A 19,845-nucleotide genomic window follows, 5' to 3' on the forward strand; every position below is an offset into this window, starting at 1 on the left:
AATAAAAAATGTGTGAGCTTTATTTTCAACCTTATTTTTCCCTTTTCTTAAAAGGAAAAAATAAGATACATGTGCCTAGATAGTACGGCCCAATGGTTTGCAGCTCTCTCTTTTTCTGTAGTACTGGTAAACTGTATTCACAATTTTGTTTGTACAAAACTAAGGCTGCAATCCTATACTGCCTTACTTAGGAGTAAGCTCCATTGAATTCTGCAGTGCTTACTTCTAAGCAGATATGCAGATTACACTTCAAAGCATTTATACTTTTGAGGCTGCAGTCCTATGTGGGTTTAGCTGGGAATATGCTCTACTAAACAGAGTTCTGTGTAAATGTGCATTTTTTTAATGTAAGCTGCTCAAAGCCAGCCTAGAAAAATATTTAAATAGAAGTGTTCTGTAAACTCCAAAATGTATACAATATACAATTGTACGATACAATATTATAAGCTAAGTTATAAATTATACATTTAATGTTATTAAAATAGTAAATTATGCTTAGGCTTTATAAGTATTGCATATATTTTGTTTTCCCAAATTTTCCCCACCATGGCTTCAAAATTCCCAGAAATTTTATATCTGTCAGTACACTGAGACATAATGCTATCATTCAGTATTATAAAGACTAACCCTCATGTTAGCACACTCCCATTTCCCTTTGCACACCATGATTATAGTAACTCCCCATCCTTGTCTGTAGCAAGCCTTCCTTTTCCATTTCATCCAAAGGCAAACCATGGCTTGCACTTAGCAGCAAACCAGGTTTGCAAACCAAATGGAAAAATGTAGTTTGCCACAGTATTTTCCAAGGGGAGAAGACTGTGTGCAAATTGGTGGCATTTTAACTCCAAATGAATTCTCTTTTGAATACCAGAAATGAAAAGAAGAAAAACACTTATGTAGTAGCTTTGACCAATTCCTATGATAATGAAACTACATAAGCATTTTTATGAAATGGAATGTTTTACCAATACCTGGAATTTCAGAACCTATTTGCATCTGATTAAGATTCTTAATAAATAAACAACACATTCTGGTAACTGCAAATAGCCTGATTAAGTGTATATTTATTAAACAAGTTACAATGTGTTCACAAATTTAATGTGAGTCTCTCATGGAAAGCCTTACCACTTAGAAGTCGTTTTAACCAGCAATTTTGCTTATTAAATTGGCTTTCAAAAGTGGGTGTGTTATTAACCCAGTGAGTTGTGTTACTGGAATTTTTAGTGCACTATGTAAAAGACACAGAATAGATCAAAGAGATGTGTCAACTATGGTGACTACGAACTTCCAGAGTATTATTAAATTTTGTCTTGTTCAACTGTTGCATGTTTTCAAGAACAAACCATTTCACAGTGTTGCAAATAAAAGTAATTAAGCCAGAGCCTTGAATAATTCTCCTTCTTTGACCCAGCTTTAAAAGCTTTGGGCATGCATCAATCAATAAAGGTTTTCCGGGTTATACTGGAAAGCAAGAATCGTTTAGTTTTTGTCCTAACTCACCAAATGTTTCATACGCTTAGTTCTTTATCATCAAGTGAACTTTAGAAAAAACGATTTTATTTCCACATCACATCAGAGAGCCCATACTTTTGAGTCTTAAAGGGTACTGTCTCAGTTCTTCGGTTTTTAAATGGCGATGGGGGAAAGAACCCCCCCCCCCGTCTTTATATCTTCCTACCCTCAACTGCACAGTGACTTAACAACACTATCGAGTTAAGCAGGTAACCGAGTTTCAGCAGAAAACGAAGGGAATGAGAATGTTCTAATGGCGATCAGGGTGCGAAACCTTAAAGTAGGCTGTGAACATATGTAGGCAAAGGTATCCAAAATAAAATAAAAAACCCGATAGACTGTGAGGGGGAGTAGACCGTAGTCTATGACCAGCATAACACGGTGGTCATCGGAGGCAAACGGGGGCATATGCGAGCATTTTTCAATCGCGGCAAATGAGGAAGGCCGCGCACATTCCCGTGCTGGGCACACACCCCTCACCCTTCGCCAGCACAGGCCTTAGCTCAAAGAGGAGGGAATGAGTTACCACAGAACTGGCGGGGCGCCTTGTCCCTTCGCCGCCTTAGGCTAGCTGGCAGGCCGACCGGCCGGTAGTTCTCTCCCCACTACCAAGGCAAGGCAACGGGGAGGAGCCATACTCCGAGTGCGGCGGGAACCTAGGCCTCAGCCTCCATTACTGGGCATAATGAAGCCCAGCCGGGCGGGGCGCGCAGACGTGAAGGAGCCGGAGGCGGCCTCTGCTCAGACGCCAGCGGCCACAGAGTCCCGCACTCACCGTTCGCCCGCTTCAGGGCGTTCTCGGGCCGCTGGAAATAGACCGGCATGATGGCGACGGCTTCCCCTCACGCGGCAACGAGCCCTAAGGAGCGCCCAGCCAGGCAGCAAGCGAGGCCGGAAAGGGAGGGCGTCACGTGACCTACGCGCACGGACGTGTCCGGAAGTGAAGGCGACGACCCGCCGGGCCTTCTGCCCCCACGTCAGAAGGGCGCATGTGCGTGTTGGGGAGACCTACGTAGTGCGGGGTGTTGCCTTTCGTGTCGGAGCCCAGCTCTGCCCCTCGTGTAACCTTCAGGCCGAGCCGAAGCTTGTTTACGTGGAAGTAACTCCCATTCTTTTAATGGGGCTTGCTCTCTAATAGGTGTTGGTTAGGAATACAATCCTACTTGCTAAATGCTTTCACATTGAAAGCTGGTGTGGTGCTGGAGGGTTGGCCACCAAACTGGTGCCTTTCAGATGTGTTGTATTGCAACTTCGATAATTTCCAGCCAACACATCTGAAGGGCACCAGATTGCGGAAGGCTCACCTAAGACCAGCGAGACCCTGGTTGAAATCCTCACTCAGTTATGGAGCTCATCTTGGGCCAGTCACTGAGCCTCTTAAGATAACATTCTACGCCATAGTTAGGCTGCTAACTCTTTTGTAGCAAATGGTTATGTAGCCACCATGGTTAGGAATGGTTCACACGACACACTAAGCCTTAATGTTTATCTCAAAATGCTTAACTACCATGGTTTAGTGTGGCAGGCCACAATCCTATAACATATTTAGCCAGAAAAAAAGCCTACAACTCCCAGCATGCCCCAGCAAACCCTGCTTGCTGGGAATTTTAGACCTTTTTTGTGGCTAAACATGCATAGGATTATGCCTTAAGGATGCAATCATATAACCACTCATGTGGGAGTAAACCTTATTGAACTAAATGGGATTTCGTTCTGAGTATATATAGTATTGTGCCATAAGAGTGAATTCATAGAGAGAAAACAGGGTGCCCTACCCACTTTGGGTTCCTGCACTGTTCACTGCTGGAAGGTGACTTCCAACAGATTATTTATTTTATTTATTAAAACATTTATATCCCGCCTTATATCACAAAGATCTCAGGTACAGATAAAATCATACGTATAAAATAGAATAAATACACAATTCTACAACAAATTAAACCATTAATATATTAAAACCAACATGAAATTTTAAAGTAAAATCCAATTAAAACGAGACAGTCTGCAGGCTGGTAGATTTAGCCATCAAAGGCTTTGTTAAAAAGCCATGTCTGGCATCAAAATGAAGTCAGTGCTAGCACTAGTAGGGCCTCCTAGGCGAGGGGTGCCACAATAGAGAAAGTCCTCTCCCATGTCCCACCATAGCATATATCTCGTGTTGGTAGGGCATGGAGAAGGGCTCCTTTGACAGATCTCAGGTCTCAGGCAAGCAGATATAGAGAGAGGCACTCCTTCAAGTATTGAGGTCCCAAGCCGTTTAGGGCTTTAAACGTCGTTACCAACACCTTGAATTCTGTCTGGAAATGTACTGGCAGCCAGTGCAATTCTTTTAAGACCAGTGTTATATAGTCTGTATGAGATGTCCCAGTCAGCAGTCTAGCTGCTGCATTTTGACTAGATGCAACTTCTGAGTCGTCTTCAAGGGCAGCTCCATGTAGAGTGCATTGCAGAAGTCTAATTGGGAAGTTACCAGTGCATATATTACTGTAGCTAGGTTTCTCCGCTGTGGCACCCCGGTTGTGGAACGAGCTCCCCAGAGAGGTCCGCCTGGCGCCTACACTGTACTGCTTTCGTCGCCAGCTGAAGACCTTTTTATTCACTCAGTATTTTAACACTTAATTTTAACTTAAATTTAAATTTTACTGTTTTAACTCTGTATTTTAATCTTATATCAATTTTTCTGTGTGGTTTTATCCTGGTTGCGCTTTTTATACTGTATTTCGTAATTGTGTTTTTAACCTGTTGGGTGTTTTATTGTGGTTTTAATTTTTGTGAACCACCCAGAGAGCTTCAGCTATTGGGCGGTATAAAAATCTAATAAATAAATAAATAGGTTATCCCTGTCCAGGAAATTGTGTAGCTGGTGGATCAGCCGAAGCTGACTCCCAAGTACTTTGGGCCACAGAGTCCAACTGGGCCTACAGTGACAAGGATGGATCTAGGAGTATTCCCAAGCTATGCACCTGCTCCTTCAGAGAGAGTGCAACCCCATCCAGAACAGGTCACTTGCTGAATTTCTGGACTAAGGAACCACCAATAGTGCTTCCATTTTATCAGGATTCAGCTTCAGATTACCCCCTAAAGCACATATCCCTTGATAGAATCATAGAATAGCAGAGTTGGAAGAGGCCTACAAGGCCATCGAGTCCAACCCCCTGCTCAATGCTGGAATCCACCCTAAAGCATCCCTGACAGATGGTTGTCCAGCTGCCTCTTGAATGCCTCTAGTGTGGGAGAGCCTACAACCTCTCTAGGTAACTGATCATTGTCGTACTACTCTAACAGTCAGGAAGTTTTTCCTGATGTCCAGCTGGAATCTGGCTTCCTTTAACTTGAGCCCGTTATTCCGTGTCCTGCACTCTGGGAGGATCGAGAAGAGATCCTGGCCCTCCTCTGTATGACAACCTTTTAAGTATTTGAAGAGTGCTATCATGTCTCCCCTCAATCTTCTCTTCTCCAAGCTAAACATGCCCAGTTATTTCAGTCTCTCTTCATAGGGTGGGGGGAAGTATCCCATCCCTATCTTAGCCTTACCTCACAGGGTTGGAGGGAGAGGTGATATATAAATGTAATAAATATAAATATGTATTTTACACCAGTCCTTTCCTTTGCTTCACTTTATTGTTGTTGAGAGAGACTTTAGGTGTGTGGGTGCTGTTACTTTCTTCATTATAATTGTGGTCCTATACCCATTTAACTGAGAATAAGCCCCACTAAACTCAATAGAGTGTACTTTTGAGTATACATGTATTGGATTTGCTGTTGATCATCATGTGATTGCAACAGGAAGTGTCATAAGCATTTGTGTTTTCTGTAAAGAAATAAAGTTAATGATATTAAAAATACACCTTGTATGCACACTGACTTCTTTAGAACCAAAAACTAGAAAGCTACTTGTTAAAAACTAAAATGTGATGTAAAAAATAGCATTTTATTTTTCTCATATCTAATGTAAACAGAATCTTTTATTTTTGAGAAGTCTACACCACTTCCACAGAACTGTACAAATATAAGTTTAAAAATTATATAAACTATTAAAAGAAAAAAGAAAACAACAGCTGCAAAATGAGCGAATTCATCAACTCAAAGGCTCCTTGGAAAAGAATCGTCTTGACCTGCTGTAGAAAAAGACAGCAAGGAAGGAGCTATACAAACCAGGATGAGGTAGGATCTAAGAACCTCCCTTCCGAAACCGAAACTCAAAGCTTAGCTGAATGCAGTCACCTCATGCTCCACTCGCAGGCAGATATGTTTGGTTTTACCATTTACTTCAATGTATCGCTACATGACTATAAAAAGCAGCAGGGGGAAAGGTTAAAGACACCCCACCACCACGGTCCTGATCCAGAGCGGGGACTCCCTGCTTACTCTAGTATATATTTTTGAACGTAGCTGCCAGCTATATCTTTAAGGAAACGTGGGCTTTGGGTCGAACCGTGCAAGGTGGAGCTCCCAAATCAAACCGGAAGCCGGGGGGCGTGCGTTGCTCAGTTTTTCTCGCTCTGTGAGGCCGATCATGAGGCCAGGCGAGGCTCTCAGGAAATAGGCGGTGTCCAGGGGCTGGAGGAGGAGAAAGATGGCAGAGACGGAGGCTCAACTGCTCTTGGGTGTGGGGCTGATTGGTAAGCACACCTCTGTCCTCTGCTACGGATGGGAAGGAGCCAGTTCATAGTCGTCTCCATTCTTTCTCCCCCCACCCCCAGAAAATCCCCATTTCCCTTTTGAGGAGGGGCAGTGGTTCGTGTGCCGATGGAGCAATCGGGGGTGGGGGTGAGGGTTCCTTCCCTTTTTCCCTCTGGCCCGACTAATAAATAAATATCCCTAAGTGCTTTGTCTTTAGAATAACTAAACGTGCATAGTCGTCATATTGGTCGAGTGGAATGGATTGTTCCACCCTTTCAGTTCAGTGTTTGCTTATGGATGAAGAGCAATTGGGGAGAGAGCTATTCTGGATTACGGAGTAAAAGGTTGTAAGTTTGTTTATGCCTAAGAGTTACACTCTTCTGCAAACACAAGCTCACAACCTCTTACCCAATAATTGTATCCCTAAACTGCCAGGACCCTGTATCCATAAACTCCCTGTCAACACTGCTTGAAATATCTTCTATCATGTCTCCTTTAAAATCGTAGGAATGTAGACATCGAAATATGCAATCCTTTTCCTACTCTGCTGTTTAGAAGGCTTCAGAACTGTCTATAAAAAGCTTACATATCTTTCTAATTGTCCTGCACAGACACACTCCTTGTCTAGTGATGAGTGTGATTTGTTAAAGTCACAATGTGCAGTCAGTTGCTCTGTCATGAGCCTTATCTGACTGATAGACTTCCTTTGAGAACAAGGATATTATTCAGGAGTAGCTTCATTTCCATTCAGAGAGAGGCAACCTAGGGGACTCCAGTTGTTTTGGACTACAACTCCCATAAGTGCTGACCAGCATAGTCAATGGTCAGAAGTTATGGGAGTTGTAGTTCAAAACATCTGGAGAACACTAGTTTGCCTAACTCTACATGCAAGAGGACAGGTCTCTGCCCCAAGTAGCTTACAATCCAAAATTTGACTTGGGGAAACAACAGAGGAAGTGGAGGGAGGGGTAAACAAGCATAATGAGTGATTGTTTAGTTACATGCGCTTAGGCAGCAGTGGAGGTGGGGAGTTCCAGGGTTGTTGATGCAGGGCATTTAATCATTTTAATGATGTTATTCCAGAATCTCTGCCCTAAGCATGAGAGATGCCCTCCAGATGTTTTGGACTGCAGATTTTATGTAAAGAATATATCACAACATAAATTTAAAATAGAATCACTGATTCAAGATTTAAGTAATAGAAATGAGCCAATTTAGTAAGTGTAAAATGGGGGTATTAAGGTTATTGCAATAAAATAGATCTGATTAACCAATCAATTTACTTCCTTGCTGCTGTTGGCATTCTCACAGTGAACATCTTTCCACCATAGAAAAAGATACCAATGGAGATGCCCTGTGGGTTTGGTGTTACCCATCTACAACAAATGCATTAAGGGATCTCTTGTTGAGAAAATGCTGCCTTACGGACGAAAGCAAACAACTTCACACTTTCATATTTGGTCAGTACAGACTGACATGGTTTTATGTTACAACTATGGAAGTTCCAGATTCTTCAGCTTTGAAAAAGGTAGGTTTGAAATTCTGAGAAGATGAATTTATTTATTACATTTTTGTACTGCCCATCAGCTGAAGCTAAAAACCATAAAATACAAGTATACTGTAAGTTTAAAACATTAAAAGTTTACTCTCTTCCATCCAGATTTTGGTGGCAACTCCCCTGCCCTATGGGATATTCATTGGAATAGTTTATAAAGCTCCAAATAGAAGGATTTTATCCTGCATATATCTTGACTTCAGCAAAGCTTTTGACAAAGTGCCCCATGATATTCTGATTAACAAACTAGCTAAAAGTGGGCTAGATGGAACAACTATTAGGTGGATTCACAGTTGGCTACAGAATCGGACTCAAAGAGTGCTTATCAACAGAACCGTCTCAAACTGGGGGGGGGGGAGGTAACGAGTGGGGTACCACAGGGCTCAGTCCTGGGCCCAGTGCTCTTCAACATTTTAATTAATGATTTGGATGAGGAGGTGCAGGGAATGCTTATCAAATTTGCAGATGACACAAAATTGGATGGGATAGCTAACACCTGGGAAGACAGAAACAAACTTCAAAGTGATCTTGATAAGCTGGAGTGCAGGGCTGAAAACAACAGAATGAAATTTAATAGGGATAAATGCCAAGTTCTACATCTAAGAAATAGAAACTAAATGCACAGCTACAAGATGGGGGACACTTGGCTCAGCAATACTACAAACGAGAAGGATCTTGGAATTGTTGTAGATCACAAGCTGAGTATGAGCCAACAGTGCGATATGGCTACAAGAAAGGCAAATGCTATTTTGGGCTGCATTAATAGAAGTATAGCTTCCAAATCGCGTGAGGTACTGGTTCCTCTCTATTCGGCCCTGGTTAGGCCTCATCTAGAGTATTGCGTCCAGTTCTGGGCTCCGCAATTCAAGAAGGATGCAGACAAGCTGGAGTGTGTTCAGAGGAAGGCAACCAGGATAATCAGAGGTCTGGACATCAGGAAAAACTTCTTGACTGTTAGAGCAGTACGACAATGGAACCAGTTACCTAGGGAGGTTGTGGGCTCTCCCACACTAGAGGCATTCAAGAGGCAGCTGGACACCATTTGTCGGGTATGCTTTAGGGTGAATTCCTGCATTGAGCAGGGGCTTGAACTCGATGGCCTTGTAGGTCATCTATTCTATGATTCAATGCTAGCTATAAACTTACCAATATGAGAGGAATGGGATTTATTAATAGTTGCCAAGTGAGGCCTATTTTATATGCCTTGGTATTTCAATTATTATGTCAGTACCCAGTATGACACTTCCTGCTAACTATATTGTGCTAACGTAAATAACCACTAACACAATGCACTTGTTAGCCTGACGAGTTTCCCCAGAAAGCCCGTCACACTAGCAAGTGCTGTTGTTCTGCTAGAGTAAATGACCTCCAGTGCAGCAGCAGAGCCAGTGTGGTGTAGTGGCTATAGAGTTGGACTGGGAATCGGGAGATCTGGGTTCTAGTCCCCACTTGGCCATGGAAACCCACTGGGTGACTTTGGGCCAGTCACAGATTCTCAGCCCAACCTTGGTATTATTTCCCCCCGTGGTCCTTCGCAAGTGTGCACAGAGTAGCTATCCAGACCTACCCAGATGAATTTCAGACCTAAGAATTTTAAGATGCTGTGATTGTTATTTTAATATTGTATTGGTTTTATATGCTCTTTTAACTAATTTTATGTATTATATTTTATTTAGTGTTGTACCCCGCCTCGATCCGGAGGGAGAGGCGGGTAATAAATAAATTTATGATGATGAAGATGTGCAGTCTTGTCTTGTCAGTTTCCTTGTATGTTACCTACTCCACTCCCAGGCTTTCTTTGACTGCTGTAACATATAAGGAAATTGACAAGACGAGACTACATATAGTGGACAGCCAAATCTGCACACTTACAAAAGACCAGGGGATTTTTTTTAAAAAAAAAATATATGACCCCATTTGCGTACTTACAATGCACCCCATCCCACCCACCCCAAAAAGTGGCAACCGAATTACAATTGGCGGCTGGAGGTGACACTGGTAAGATCATGAAGAGCAGCATGGGCTTTTTTGTAGTTCTTGCCAAGCAGCTTTGTAGCCACTTGGGACAAGCTTACGCTGCCAGGTTTGGATGTCATGACAAGCCCTCCTGAGAATAAGATACCTTCAACAACCCTACTACAAGCCATGGGTTCTCAGGGTGGCTTGTTTGCACAAAACTACCCATGCTGAATCGTCCACACAAGGTTCGCACATCACGGTAATCCACACTGATGCTAGCAAGGTTCACAACCCACTGTGGCTTATCATGTCATGCAAACCCAATCAAAATCCATCCATTTTTCCAAATTTACTGTATTTCACTAAGATTTGATGCACTAAGTAGCCTGGTGTTGCTTGAGTATCTTGTATATGTATCGTAATGAAGTATATCATTATAGTAGAATATATTATTAAGCAACTTCTCTTTTCTGTGTATTGGACAGGTGACCCATTTTTCCATTGTCCTGACCACCAAAGACTTTAACCCAGAGAAATATGCAGCCTTTACTAGGATCCTTTGTAGGTGTGTATCACTAACATATTTTAATACTGCATCTACAAGGTTTAGTAGATAAGTTAAAAAGGTTTTGACCTACTAAAAAGGTGTTTCCAACTAACAGGGCAGTAACTGTCTTGAAATAATTGTTAACTTAAAAAAAATACAAGCACCTCCAAAAAACAAAATGGAAGATGTCTAGAAGGTCATGCGTGCATGTGTCTTTGCAGATGTCAGCTAAAACCAAAAGGATTATTTTTGTCATCAGAACTACTGTTCTATTCTAAGCACATTCATTCAGATTTAATCTATTAAAATTGATCAGATAGAATCAATATAATTAATTGATCAACCAAGGTTTCTTTAATTGTCATTATACTAATGTGGCCAGGACCACTTTTCAGAAGATTTGGCTGGTGTGCCAGTTGCTTCCATACTTGCAAAAAGCAGACTTGTCCATGGTCATGCATGACTTGCTTAGGTCCGGGCTGGAATATTGTAACCTAGTCAAAAGCAACCAATTAATATTCCCATTTTACAGGTGAGGAACACTGAGGCTATTTGATAAGTGATTAGCGCAAGGCTAGCCCTAGCAGAGGTTTCTTTTTACGTTTCAATGTTACTTGCTGTTGTTAAATAATAGGGAGTCAAAAATCCTTACCAATCTACTGGAAATCATCCAAAGATCTACCAGTAGATCCTGATATACCTCCTGGCTGCCCATGTGTAAGGCAGGGTTGCTCCTGACATTTTGTTTTGGCTATTGGAAAACTTCCTTGTGGCTGTTTTTTTGGGTTGTTTTTTTTAAAGTGTTAATATATTCATATTGATTATCATTTTTGTGTTGCCTTGAGGGTCTCTGATGGAAAGCTGGGATTATAATTTTTTCAATAATATCTTGAAGCAGCCATAGAACTCAGAAAGACAAGTATGCTTGTGTGTGAATCTCAAAATGCTTTTATTTTGGCATATATAAATTAACAGCACATGGGTCAATTTGCATGTAAAATCCTGCCAGTGGGAGCAGCTAAGCAAACCAGAAAACCTCCAGTGTCAGTTTGTTTATTCTTATGTCCAAACCAGAAGTTTGGCTTGATACTCCTATCAAGTCAGAATCTGAAGCCAGCGTTTTTCTTGGTTTCTGATTCCCAGCTTGTTTGGGAGCAACAACCCAGGAATCCTGTTTTGGACCTCATGATAAAGCGGAGCTGGAAGTTGCCCAATTTGTTTAGCTACTTCTGATTGCAGTAGGAATCAAGTGAGAGCACTAGAAGAGCATGCATGAGGACGTGGCTTGTTAATAAGAAGCCAGAATTCTCAGCAATTCTGTCTTACTGTTACATCCAAACCAGGCCAGTGTTTCTTAGGACAGTTGTTCTAGAAGAGGTAGCAGGCAACCTGGTACTACCCAGATGTTTTAGACTATAAGTCCCATAATCTCTAACCATTAACCATGCTGACTGGGGATTGTGGGACTTGTAGCCCAAACATCTGGAGGGCACCAGGTTGCTTACCTTACCCCTGTTCCAGAGTGAACTGGCTTATTTTTAATTCTCTTTGCTTTCTGTGCAGTTTTAAAAAGTGAGACTCATTTCGTTTTTCAGAATATACCTGAAATATGGGAGTCCTGTGAAAATGATGGAGAGTTATATTTCCGTCCTTACCAAGGGGATCTGTCAGAGTGAAGAAAATGGCTCCTTCTTGAGCAAAGATTTTGATGTCAGAAAAGCTTACCTTGCAGGCTCCATCAAAGGTGGGGAGAAATTCCTCAGTCTATTATTACAATTCAACCCCAGTTCTAAGTTTGTATTCTTGGATGTAAGCACCATTTATTTCAATGGAATTTATTTCCAAGTCTGCTTATACTTAGGGATTGCAGCACAGGAGCCAATTCTATTTGAAATTACAGTTGTGATGAATTAAAATGCAACATAATAAGACACTACAAGAGTTCAATCCACCAGGGATTTCAGGAACTTGGGAATTTGTTGTAGCCTAACTGCTAAAGTTAAGCATGACTAGGCCACATGAGAAAGCACAGATGCTACTTGCTCCTGTTCTGTGTATTAGTTGATGCTGCTGGTTGTTAGAATGTTTATCAGAATGTTGTATTTTTATTACTGATTTTTTTTTTAAAAAAAAAGTTGTATATGTATTTAAATAAATAGTAAAAATAATAATAATAAAGGTATTGAGAGGCAAAATTTGATAAAGGGAAATAATTTCACACACTATAATATACAGAGTTTCAGCTATTTGATTGTATAGAAATATAATAAATAAATTTACAATAAAAACTATAGCTTTTTCCACTCCAGAAAAAAAATCAACTGTAGCTTAAACACCGAGGAAATTTCCTATCCTTTTATAAAACAACTTTATCATGATAACTAATTCAAATGAATCACTGTAAATACTTCTGTTACATTACCGATAGTTTTATAGAAATCTGCCGTGTAGTACTAAAGCTCTATTTTCTCTCCTCCTGTCTGTCCTAGATATAATATCTCAATTTGGAATGGAAACTGTCATCCTGTATACTGCACTCATGTTAAAGAAAAGAATTGTAGTATATCATCCCAGAATAGAAGCTATCCAGGAATTTACCAGGTACATCACAGATGTAAAACAAAATAAAAGTTCAGCAAGGTGACGAACCCAGCTTTTCTAGAAAAGTCTTTGAACAATGAATATGACAAGGCATGACCAGACATCTATAGGCAGCAAAATCTACATTACCACACATTTCACCACTACCACATCCATCCTTATGATTCTGCTTTATGTTAAATAGGTACCTAAAGGACATATGATCTGGTAATTTTAGGCCTTCATTAGTCAGTCTGTGTTTCCCTCTTTGGGGCTTGCTCAGCCCCCATAGAAATACCTTTGCTAGTGAAGTATTCCTTTGTATTCAAGTGGGTAGCAAGCCAGACTGAGCCACACTGTGGAGTTATCCCTCCTCCACGTGCAGGACTTATCCCTCCTCCACGTGCAGGCTGCTTTGGTGAGTTAATTCTATGATTTGTTTTAATTTTGAAAACAACTGACCATTTCTTGAGTACGTTATACTCTATTGGAAACCTGAGTGGGTTTTATTATTTTGCCTAGCCTTACCCAGGCCACCTAGACAACTTGGTACATTCTACCAGAGTTTAAAGGAGTTTAAAGTAAACTATTCGTTAGCTTGGGTTTTTATGTATGCAGGTGAAGAGGAATTATTAATTGCACAAGAGAGCCCTGCAGCCTATCCTACCTCACAGGGTTGAGGGTGCAGGCTCCTGTTCATCACCACAAAACCTGCTTAATTTTCTTTTCAACGCTGTTAGTCATGACTTGTATTCACTAGGGGGGGATCCGCACATCACTCCCAAAGTGCTTCTATGCGACTCCAGTGCACCCCGAAAACGATAGTCTGACTTCCCTGTAAAAGAAACGACAAAGAGCCGTCCATGCCGACGACGAGGAGAGCTCTCCGCCAGCGAGGAGAGCTCGGCAAAAGAAGGCGAAGTGAAGAGCGGAAGAAGCTCTCTACCCCGCCTTCTTTTGCCGACCTCCCCTCGCCGGCGGAGAGCTCTCCTCGGCGGTGGCGGCATGATGGACGGCTCTTCGTTGTTTCTTTTACAGGGAAGTCACACTATTGTTTTCGGGGTGCACTGGAGTCGCATAGAAGCGCTCTGGGAGCGACGTGCTGATCCCCTCTAGGTTCTCTTCTTGATTTGTAACCCAAAACTGTAATGCTAAAACACAATATCAGTTATGATTTTAAAATTATTATTTTAGGACTCTACCAGCTTTGGTGTGGCATCGGCAAGATTGGACAATCCTTCATTCATATGTACATCTGAATGATGATGAATTGGAAGCGTTAAAAATGTGTCCAGGTATTCATAACAAAAGGATGCAATTCACTGCCAATAAACACAGTGATTAAATTCTCCTCTTCTATAATAGAAGTGGACAGGACCAAATGACAGAAAACTACTAAGCTTATAATCTATGGAGATACTACTGGTGCTGTCTTTTTATCCTTTTTGATGCCAGGTCAAAATCTACTTGCTTGCCCAGGCATTTTAAGCTGGTTTATCCTAAACCAGTTGATGTGAACTGTCTAGTTCCTCATCATCATCTTTATTTGCAGTCAATTGACCAGAAAGAGAAAAATACAAATCGTTTCAACAGGGAATCAATACATTGAATTAATTACAGAAAACATACCATTAAAACATATATGGAAATAATGCATAGGGATCAAGTGTGGAAGGGAGCAGAATCAAAAGAAGGATACATAAATTAACATTAGGTCTTGAGCTGAATATATTCAAACAGTTATACAATCATACGTGGTCTAGTAAGGATGGCCAGGTCCAAAATTTGGCAACCTGTATGGTAATTGTTTTATTTTGCCCCTGAAGGAGACTAATCGTCAGGGACTCCGGGGATCGGCCGGGCAGAGCCTGTGTGATAGGACGGATCAAATCCTTTCTAATGTCTTCATAAAGATTGCAAAAGAGCAGGACATGAGTAATATTCTCTACTTCAGTTTTATTGCAAGGGCAGCATCTTTGACATAAAGGGATTTTTTTATACCTACCTTCCATCAACTTGGAAGGGAGGGCATTAAATCTAGCCAGGATAAATGCCCTCCTATACTTGGGAACAGTCAGCCAACGTAAGTATGGAGGGCCGCCTTTATCAAGGTGACTAGTTAAACCTAGTGAGTAGGGAGAGCATGAGCCACAGGCAGCTCCCTGTAATTCCTGGTGATCTATATCCATTAATCACTGTCTAACAGTCGATTTAGCCTTTACTAGATCCATTGATAGCATCAAGGCTGTAAAACAAAAACAACTTAAAATCACAGACTTCCTCTGCCCCAATTTAGAGACACACTCAAGTCCGAAACAGGAATTTACACAGCACAATGAGAGTATACTGGATTGGTCACTTGGGCCCCAGTGTATAATGAGATCTCGGAGAGGAATGAGCAAGATCACTTAGCCTCTGTGCTAGCCCTGATTGAAGAAGCACCATCGAGCATCATGCATATTCTACACCCGCCTGACTGTCCTATGAATATTAGTGAACAACAGTCCAATACACAGTGCAAAGAAAGTGACCCCTTGATACCTAGTTTCTCCCTCTACCCAAGCCCCCATGGAACAAAGAGTAATAACCAAATAGACTTAACAAACTTACTCAATAATCATCACGAAAGAATCAAAAGCCTATTGCTAGAACTGTCTAGTTTTATGTATTTTCTGCCTTTTATTTTTGTAGTTGATGGTGCCTTTACTATATTAGGAATTTGGTTCCATTTTGTAATGGAAGGTGAAGGGCAGTATAAAAACAATTTAAATAAATAATATTTCCGTCAGAGCTAGTTTGCAGGTGTTCTACTTTTCAAATATAGTTGGTGCATAACTTTTTGGGCCAGGAAACACCACTAGCCACAAAGAAGATGCTATTCATTCTTTGTTCCTTAACATCACATCGACAAACAGCCTTATGATTCAGCCAGTTTTCTGTGATCTGTTCATAGGTCCAAAGCCAATTAGGTCCTTATTTCCCTAGGGTGAAAAGCAATCAGTTGTTGCTTTCTTAAACCCTGTTTAAGAATGGGTGGGGGGACGACCCTCTAAATATGTTTCAAATATTTTCATGGATATTATGTATCTTATGGCTGGTGTTCTGCTGGGATTTTCCTGTAGAGCGACTAGGTAGCAGAATGTTTAGCATGGAACGTTAGACATGGTGTTGTTGTTTTAAGTACATTTGAAAGAAATTGGTAGAAATTCAGCATCAGCATGCTAGTTTATATTGCTAAAAGCAAGGAAATAATTGTAGTGCAACCTATTATTTTTTTATTAACACAATTTCCAAAGAATGGTCTTGCTCAAAAGTTATGGTAAAATCTTTCCTGACCAGGTTACATTGCTGGATTTATAGATTTGGAAGTGAGCAACAGGCTAGATCTCTATGATGTATATGTGAACCTGGCTGAAAGTGAGATCACCATTTCTCAGCAAGCAAAAGGTTTGTTGCCATTTGTCTTCCTCCTCCCACCCCTATATTTCTATTTGTTCTCACTTGGGTAGCAGATTTCAGCAGTTTGTTGCTACTTTCTAATCTTGGACAGTGAGTTGGGAAACGACACAGTCCCAGTCTTACCCAATCTGGGTCCCGTTATATGGTCGGATGTATCCTTCTGTTCCAAACACATTGATCAGCTTTTATTAATGTAAGCATGAAAGGCAGATGCCGTTGCAGCCAAAGCTAATTTACAACTACAGTGGTATGCCAAGGATAGCCAAAGCAGGCACCTAGGAAAGGATATGAAGAATTAAGGTTATAAAACACAGGGGTGGGGTGGGGAAGACATTAGGGGTGGCGAAATCTTACGTTAACCTTGGGGTCTGTAGTCAGAATCAGTGGGATTGGATCACAACGACGCTACAGTTCCATTATGTTTCTTGACTGGAAAAGCAAACTTACGAGGCAACGGAAGCAAAAAAGATCTGGGTGCTAACAGAAAGGTCCTGTCAGCTCAACTGGCACAACACAAATAACAAAAAGATAACTGAGTGCTAGTATGGTTTGGGGGAGGCGGGAGCTCATTTGTATTTTCTCCACAACAATGTGGTATGTTGGGAAACGGGTGTCAGAAGGAGCCATATATATCCGTGTATTTTCACTGAACTAGATGACAGGGATGTGTGACAACAGCTTCTCTCTTTCTCTCAACCTAGAGGCAATCACAATGGGAAAACTGCACAAAGAAATTGGACAGCTCATTGTTCAGTCTGCAGAAGATCCAGACAAAACTAACAGTCAAGTTGTGAAGGTTAAGCTTCTTGTCTTTGGACTATTTCAATCTTTTAACACGTTTTTGTTGTCTGAAGTATTGTGACCATCTTCCAAGATTAGAAAACGCTGGTTTGGATAAGGGGGCTGTGGCTCAGGACATGTTCTTCAAGCAGGAATTTCCAGTCTCGCTTCCCAGCTTCTCCAAGTAGGGCAGGAAGAATCCCTGCCTCAAACCCTGCTGCCAGTCTGTGTCGGCAATACTGGGCTAGACGGACCCCTGGGCTGCCTCAGTCTAAAGCAACTTCCTGTGTTCCACCTAAGCCACTGGTGAGGTGATTGGCAAAGAGCTGTAGCAAGCCTTGGGGGCCCCATGTGCTCTCTCCTTCACATGCCAAAGAAAGAGTAAAAGCTTCCACGTTCATTTCAGAGCAAACTCTAATTTGACTAGAAATTGTGATTTGTTCTAACCCAAGTTAGTTAACAAATCAGAATCTGACACTATGGTTTGATCCTGAATTAACTAACTTTGGTTAAGAGCAAACCATGTATCTTGGTTGCCTTTCCTCCTGACGTTAGGCTACTCCACAGAGCTACTAGGGCTGACACTGCAGCTCCTCCATCTCCCTGGCTCACACACATTGGAAGTACAGTTGTGACCAAGAGATAGAAGTGCCATTTGATCTTAATCTCTTTTACGTTTTTTTTTGCAAGTAAATGCCCCAATAATTCTGTTGCATCTCACACTTCTCCTTCCTCTTCACTCCAATATATTCTCCATCTCAAAGAATAGGAGGAAGCTTCTTTGGCTGCCCTGACTTCATGCTTATTCTCTTTCAAAACTGTTCATGTTTGCAGGACATTTCGCTGAAGACGAAGGAAATCTTGACAAACCTGGCTTCATTCACAGAAGTTTTGCACGACGGTGAAAAGCCATCCCTCAACTTTGAAGCACTGAAACAGAAGCGGTTTCCACCAGCGACTGAAAATTTCCTCTACCATTTGGCAGCTGCTGAACAAATGCTTAAGGTCTGATGTTTTAGATGAACTTCAGCACATCACTTCAAAAGGAAACTCTTCTTTGCCATAATACTTTAAGTATCCCACACCTTTATAAAGCAGTTGACAGAGAAAAGAGGGGTAAGGGTGATACCCCTCAATGTGTAGTGGGATACCATTCCATTTTCTGTTCATTTATTATTTTCTGCCAGGTGGGACAGATTTTTAAAGACAAAGGAAGGACAGCTAACACCTACTGTTCATCTTATGAAAGTTGTGAGGGCATGATTGCTTTTGCTGGAAGTGTCTTCTGTGCATCAAGGTGAAAATATAGTTGATGAATCCTATGAACAAGTGGTGGGCAACATGTGGTCCGCAAGATATTTTGGCTTACAACTCCCATCAGTGCAGGCCCTTGGGAACTACAGGCCAAAACATCTGGAGGGCCACCAGTTGCCCACCCTGGTATAACCAAATGGATGACGGCAAAAGTGATAATGAAAAAATGTTAAAACCAAGATGAGTTATTTATCTTGCATCATTGCTTTTAGTCAGTAATTGCCCCTGAAGTCTAAGAACCATATGCATGAACCCCAAGTCACCAAATGTGCAAGGAGGCAGTGGAATGGCATTTCTTGATGACACCTCCAGTGGCCATGTGTTATGTACTAACATTATTTACATGGACAGCTTTTCCTCACAGTCAAGGTTTCCAAGAACAGCAAAGAATCCTGTTCATGGACAGCTGTACTGGTGCGGGACGTATTTCACATTAATGCTGTACATGTGAGCATTGGGGCCAAAGGGCATGAATTTACGATCTCGTCTTCATATGTTTGGTGATCATGAGGGGAGGGGCAGGGCTTGTGTGTACAGTCCTTAGCATTCTTTTCAATCGGAACCTGAGGGCTAAGCTAGAAATACCACCACCACCACCCCATGGTTGCAAGGCTTTTTTCTGCTGGAAAAAAAGGGAGGGTGACCTCCTTTCCCTTCCTGCAGTTACTCTGTCTGTGGGGTGCCAGAGACGTGTTTGCAAGAGTAAATATGCCTCTGAAACCATGCAGGACAAATATGGGGTGAACAGGAGTGGGGATGCACCCACACAGCAATTTACCTGCTGAAAACTGCCCCTTGTGAAGCTGCCTTTACCTTGGAGTTGCCTTTGAGATTTGAATGCACATGTCTGAGTGTACTATATAGTTTAGCCCTTTAACAAAACAAAAAATGTAGATATTATAAACCAATGGTTGAGTCCAGATGTAGCCATGTTCAGAGCAGAACCATTGACATTAATGGGACTTCAGTTTGTGAGTAATTGAAATCCCATTGACTGCAATGGGTCTACTCTGAATATGACTTGGGTCTGAGTCCAACTCAGTAGGTTTTGTAGAAATCTGGGACCTGCTGAAGAGCCTCTGCAGTAGCACTTTGCTATATTAAAAATCCATTTATGACCCTTGCCTTCATAAATATATGCCTTAGCATGTGACAGATTATTTACCCTTTTTAAAAAAATCAGTAAACCTTAACATTTTTTGAAATACTACTCAATTATTAGTCATCACTGTACTAGCAATATTAATTTGAGAATCATTGGTCTTCTACTTATACTATGAACTACGGTATGTCTTAAAATATGGAAGATACTAAAAGAAATGGAGAACTATTGTTAAGAATACCTAAATTAGTTCTAGTAAGTTTTGTGAGCCTGATTCTGCTCCCCTATTTTCAGGGGTCTGTCATTCTCTTTTGTACAGAAATCTATGTTGATCTAAACATGTGTAGATCTCAAACTCAACTTACTACATTTTTCTTATTTAATTTTGGTGTGAGTCTTTTTCCACCACCACCC

General features: G+C 41.4%; 2 protein-coding genes across 3 annotated transcripts in view; one reads left to right on the plus strand and one right to left on the minus strand.

Moving 5' to 3' along the window:
- The window catches only part of EIF3A (eukaryotic translation initiation factor 3 subunit A), a 35,028-nt gene extending 32,617 nt beyond the window's left edge, over positions 1-2,411 (minus strand). For both annotated transcript variants that reach the window (XM_063132718.1, XM_063132719.1), the window contains exon 1: positions 2,288-2,411. In XM_063132718.1, the coding sequence (XP_062988788.1) occupies positions 2,288-2,336 (49 nt within the window). In that variant the 5' untranslated portion in view covers positions 2,337-2,411. The remainder of the gene's footprint in view (positions 1-2,287) is intronic.
- Positions 2,412-6,073: 3,662 nt separating this feature from the next.
- On the plus strand, positions 6,074-18,137 carry DENND10 (DENN domain containing 10). The gene is made up of 9 exons (XM_063132737.1): positions 6,074-6,134; positions 7,467-7,663; positions 10,135-10,214; positions 11,792-11,940; positions 12,686-12,797; positions 13,971-14,071; positions 16,116-16,223; positions 16,937-17,031; positions 17,850-18,137. The coding sequence occupies exons 1-9, from the start codon at positions 6,089-6,091 to the stop codon at positions 18,024-18,026; spliced, it is 1,065 nt and encodes a 354-aa protein (XP_062988807.1). The 5' UTR covers positions 6,074-6,088; the 3' UTR covers positions 18,027-18,137.
- Positions 18,138-19,845: the final 1,708 nt, after the last annotated feature.

The sequence above is a fragment of the Elgaria multicarinata genome, chromosome 8, assembly GCF_023053635.1.
Source record: "Elgaria multicarinata webbii isolate HBS135686 ecotype San Diego chromosome 8, rElgMul1.1.pri, whole genome shotgun sequence".
Classification (NCBI taxonomy): domain Eukaryota; kingdom Metazoa; phylum Chordata; class Lepidosauria; order Squamata; family Anguidae; genus Elgaria; species Elgaria multicarinata.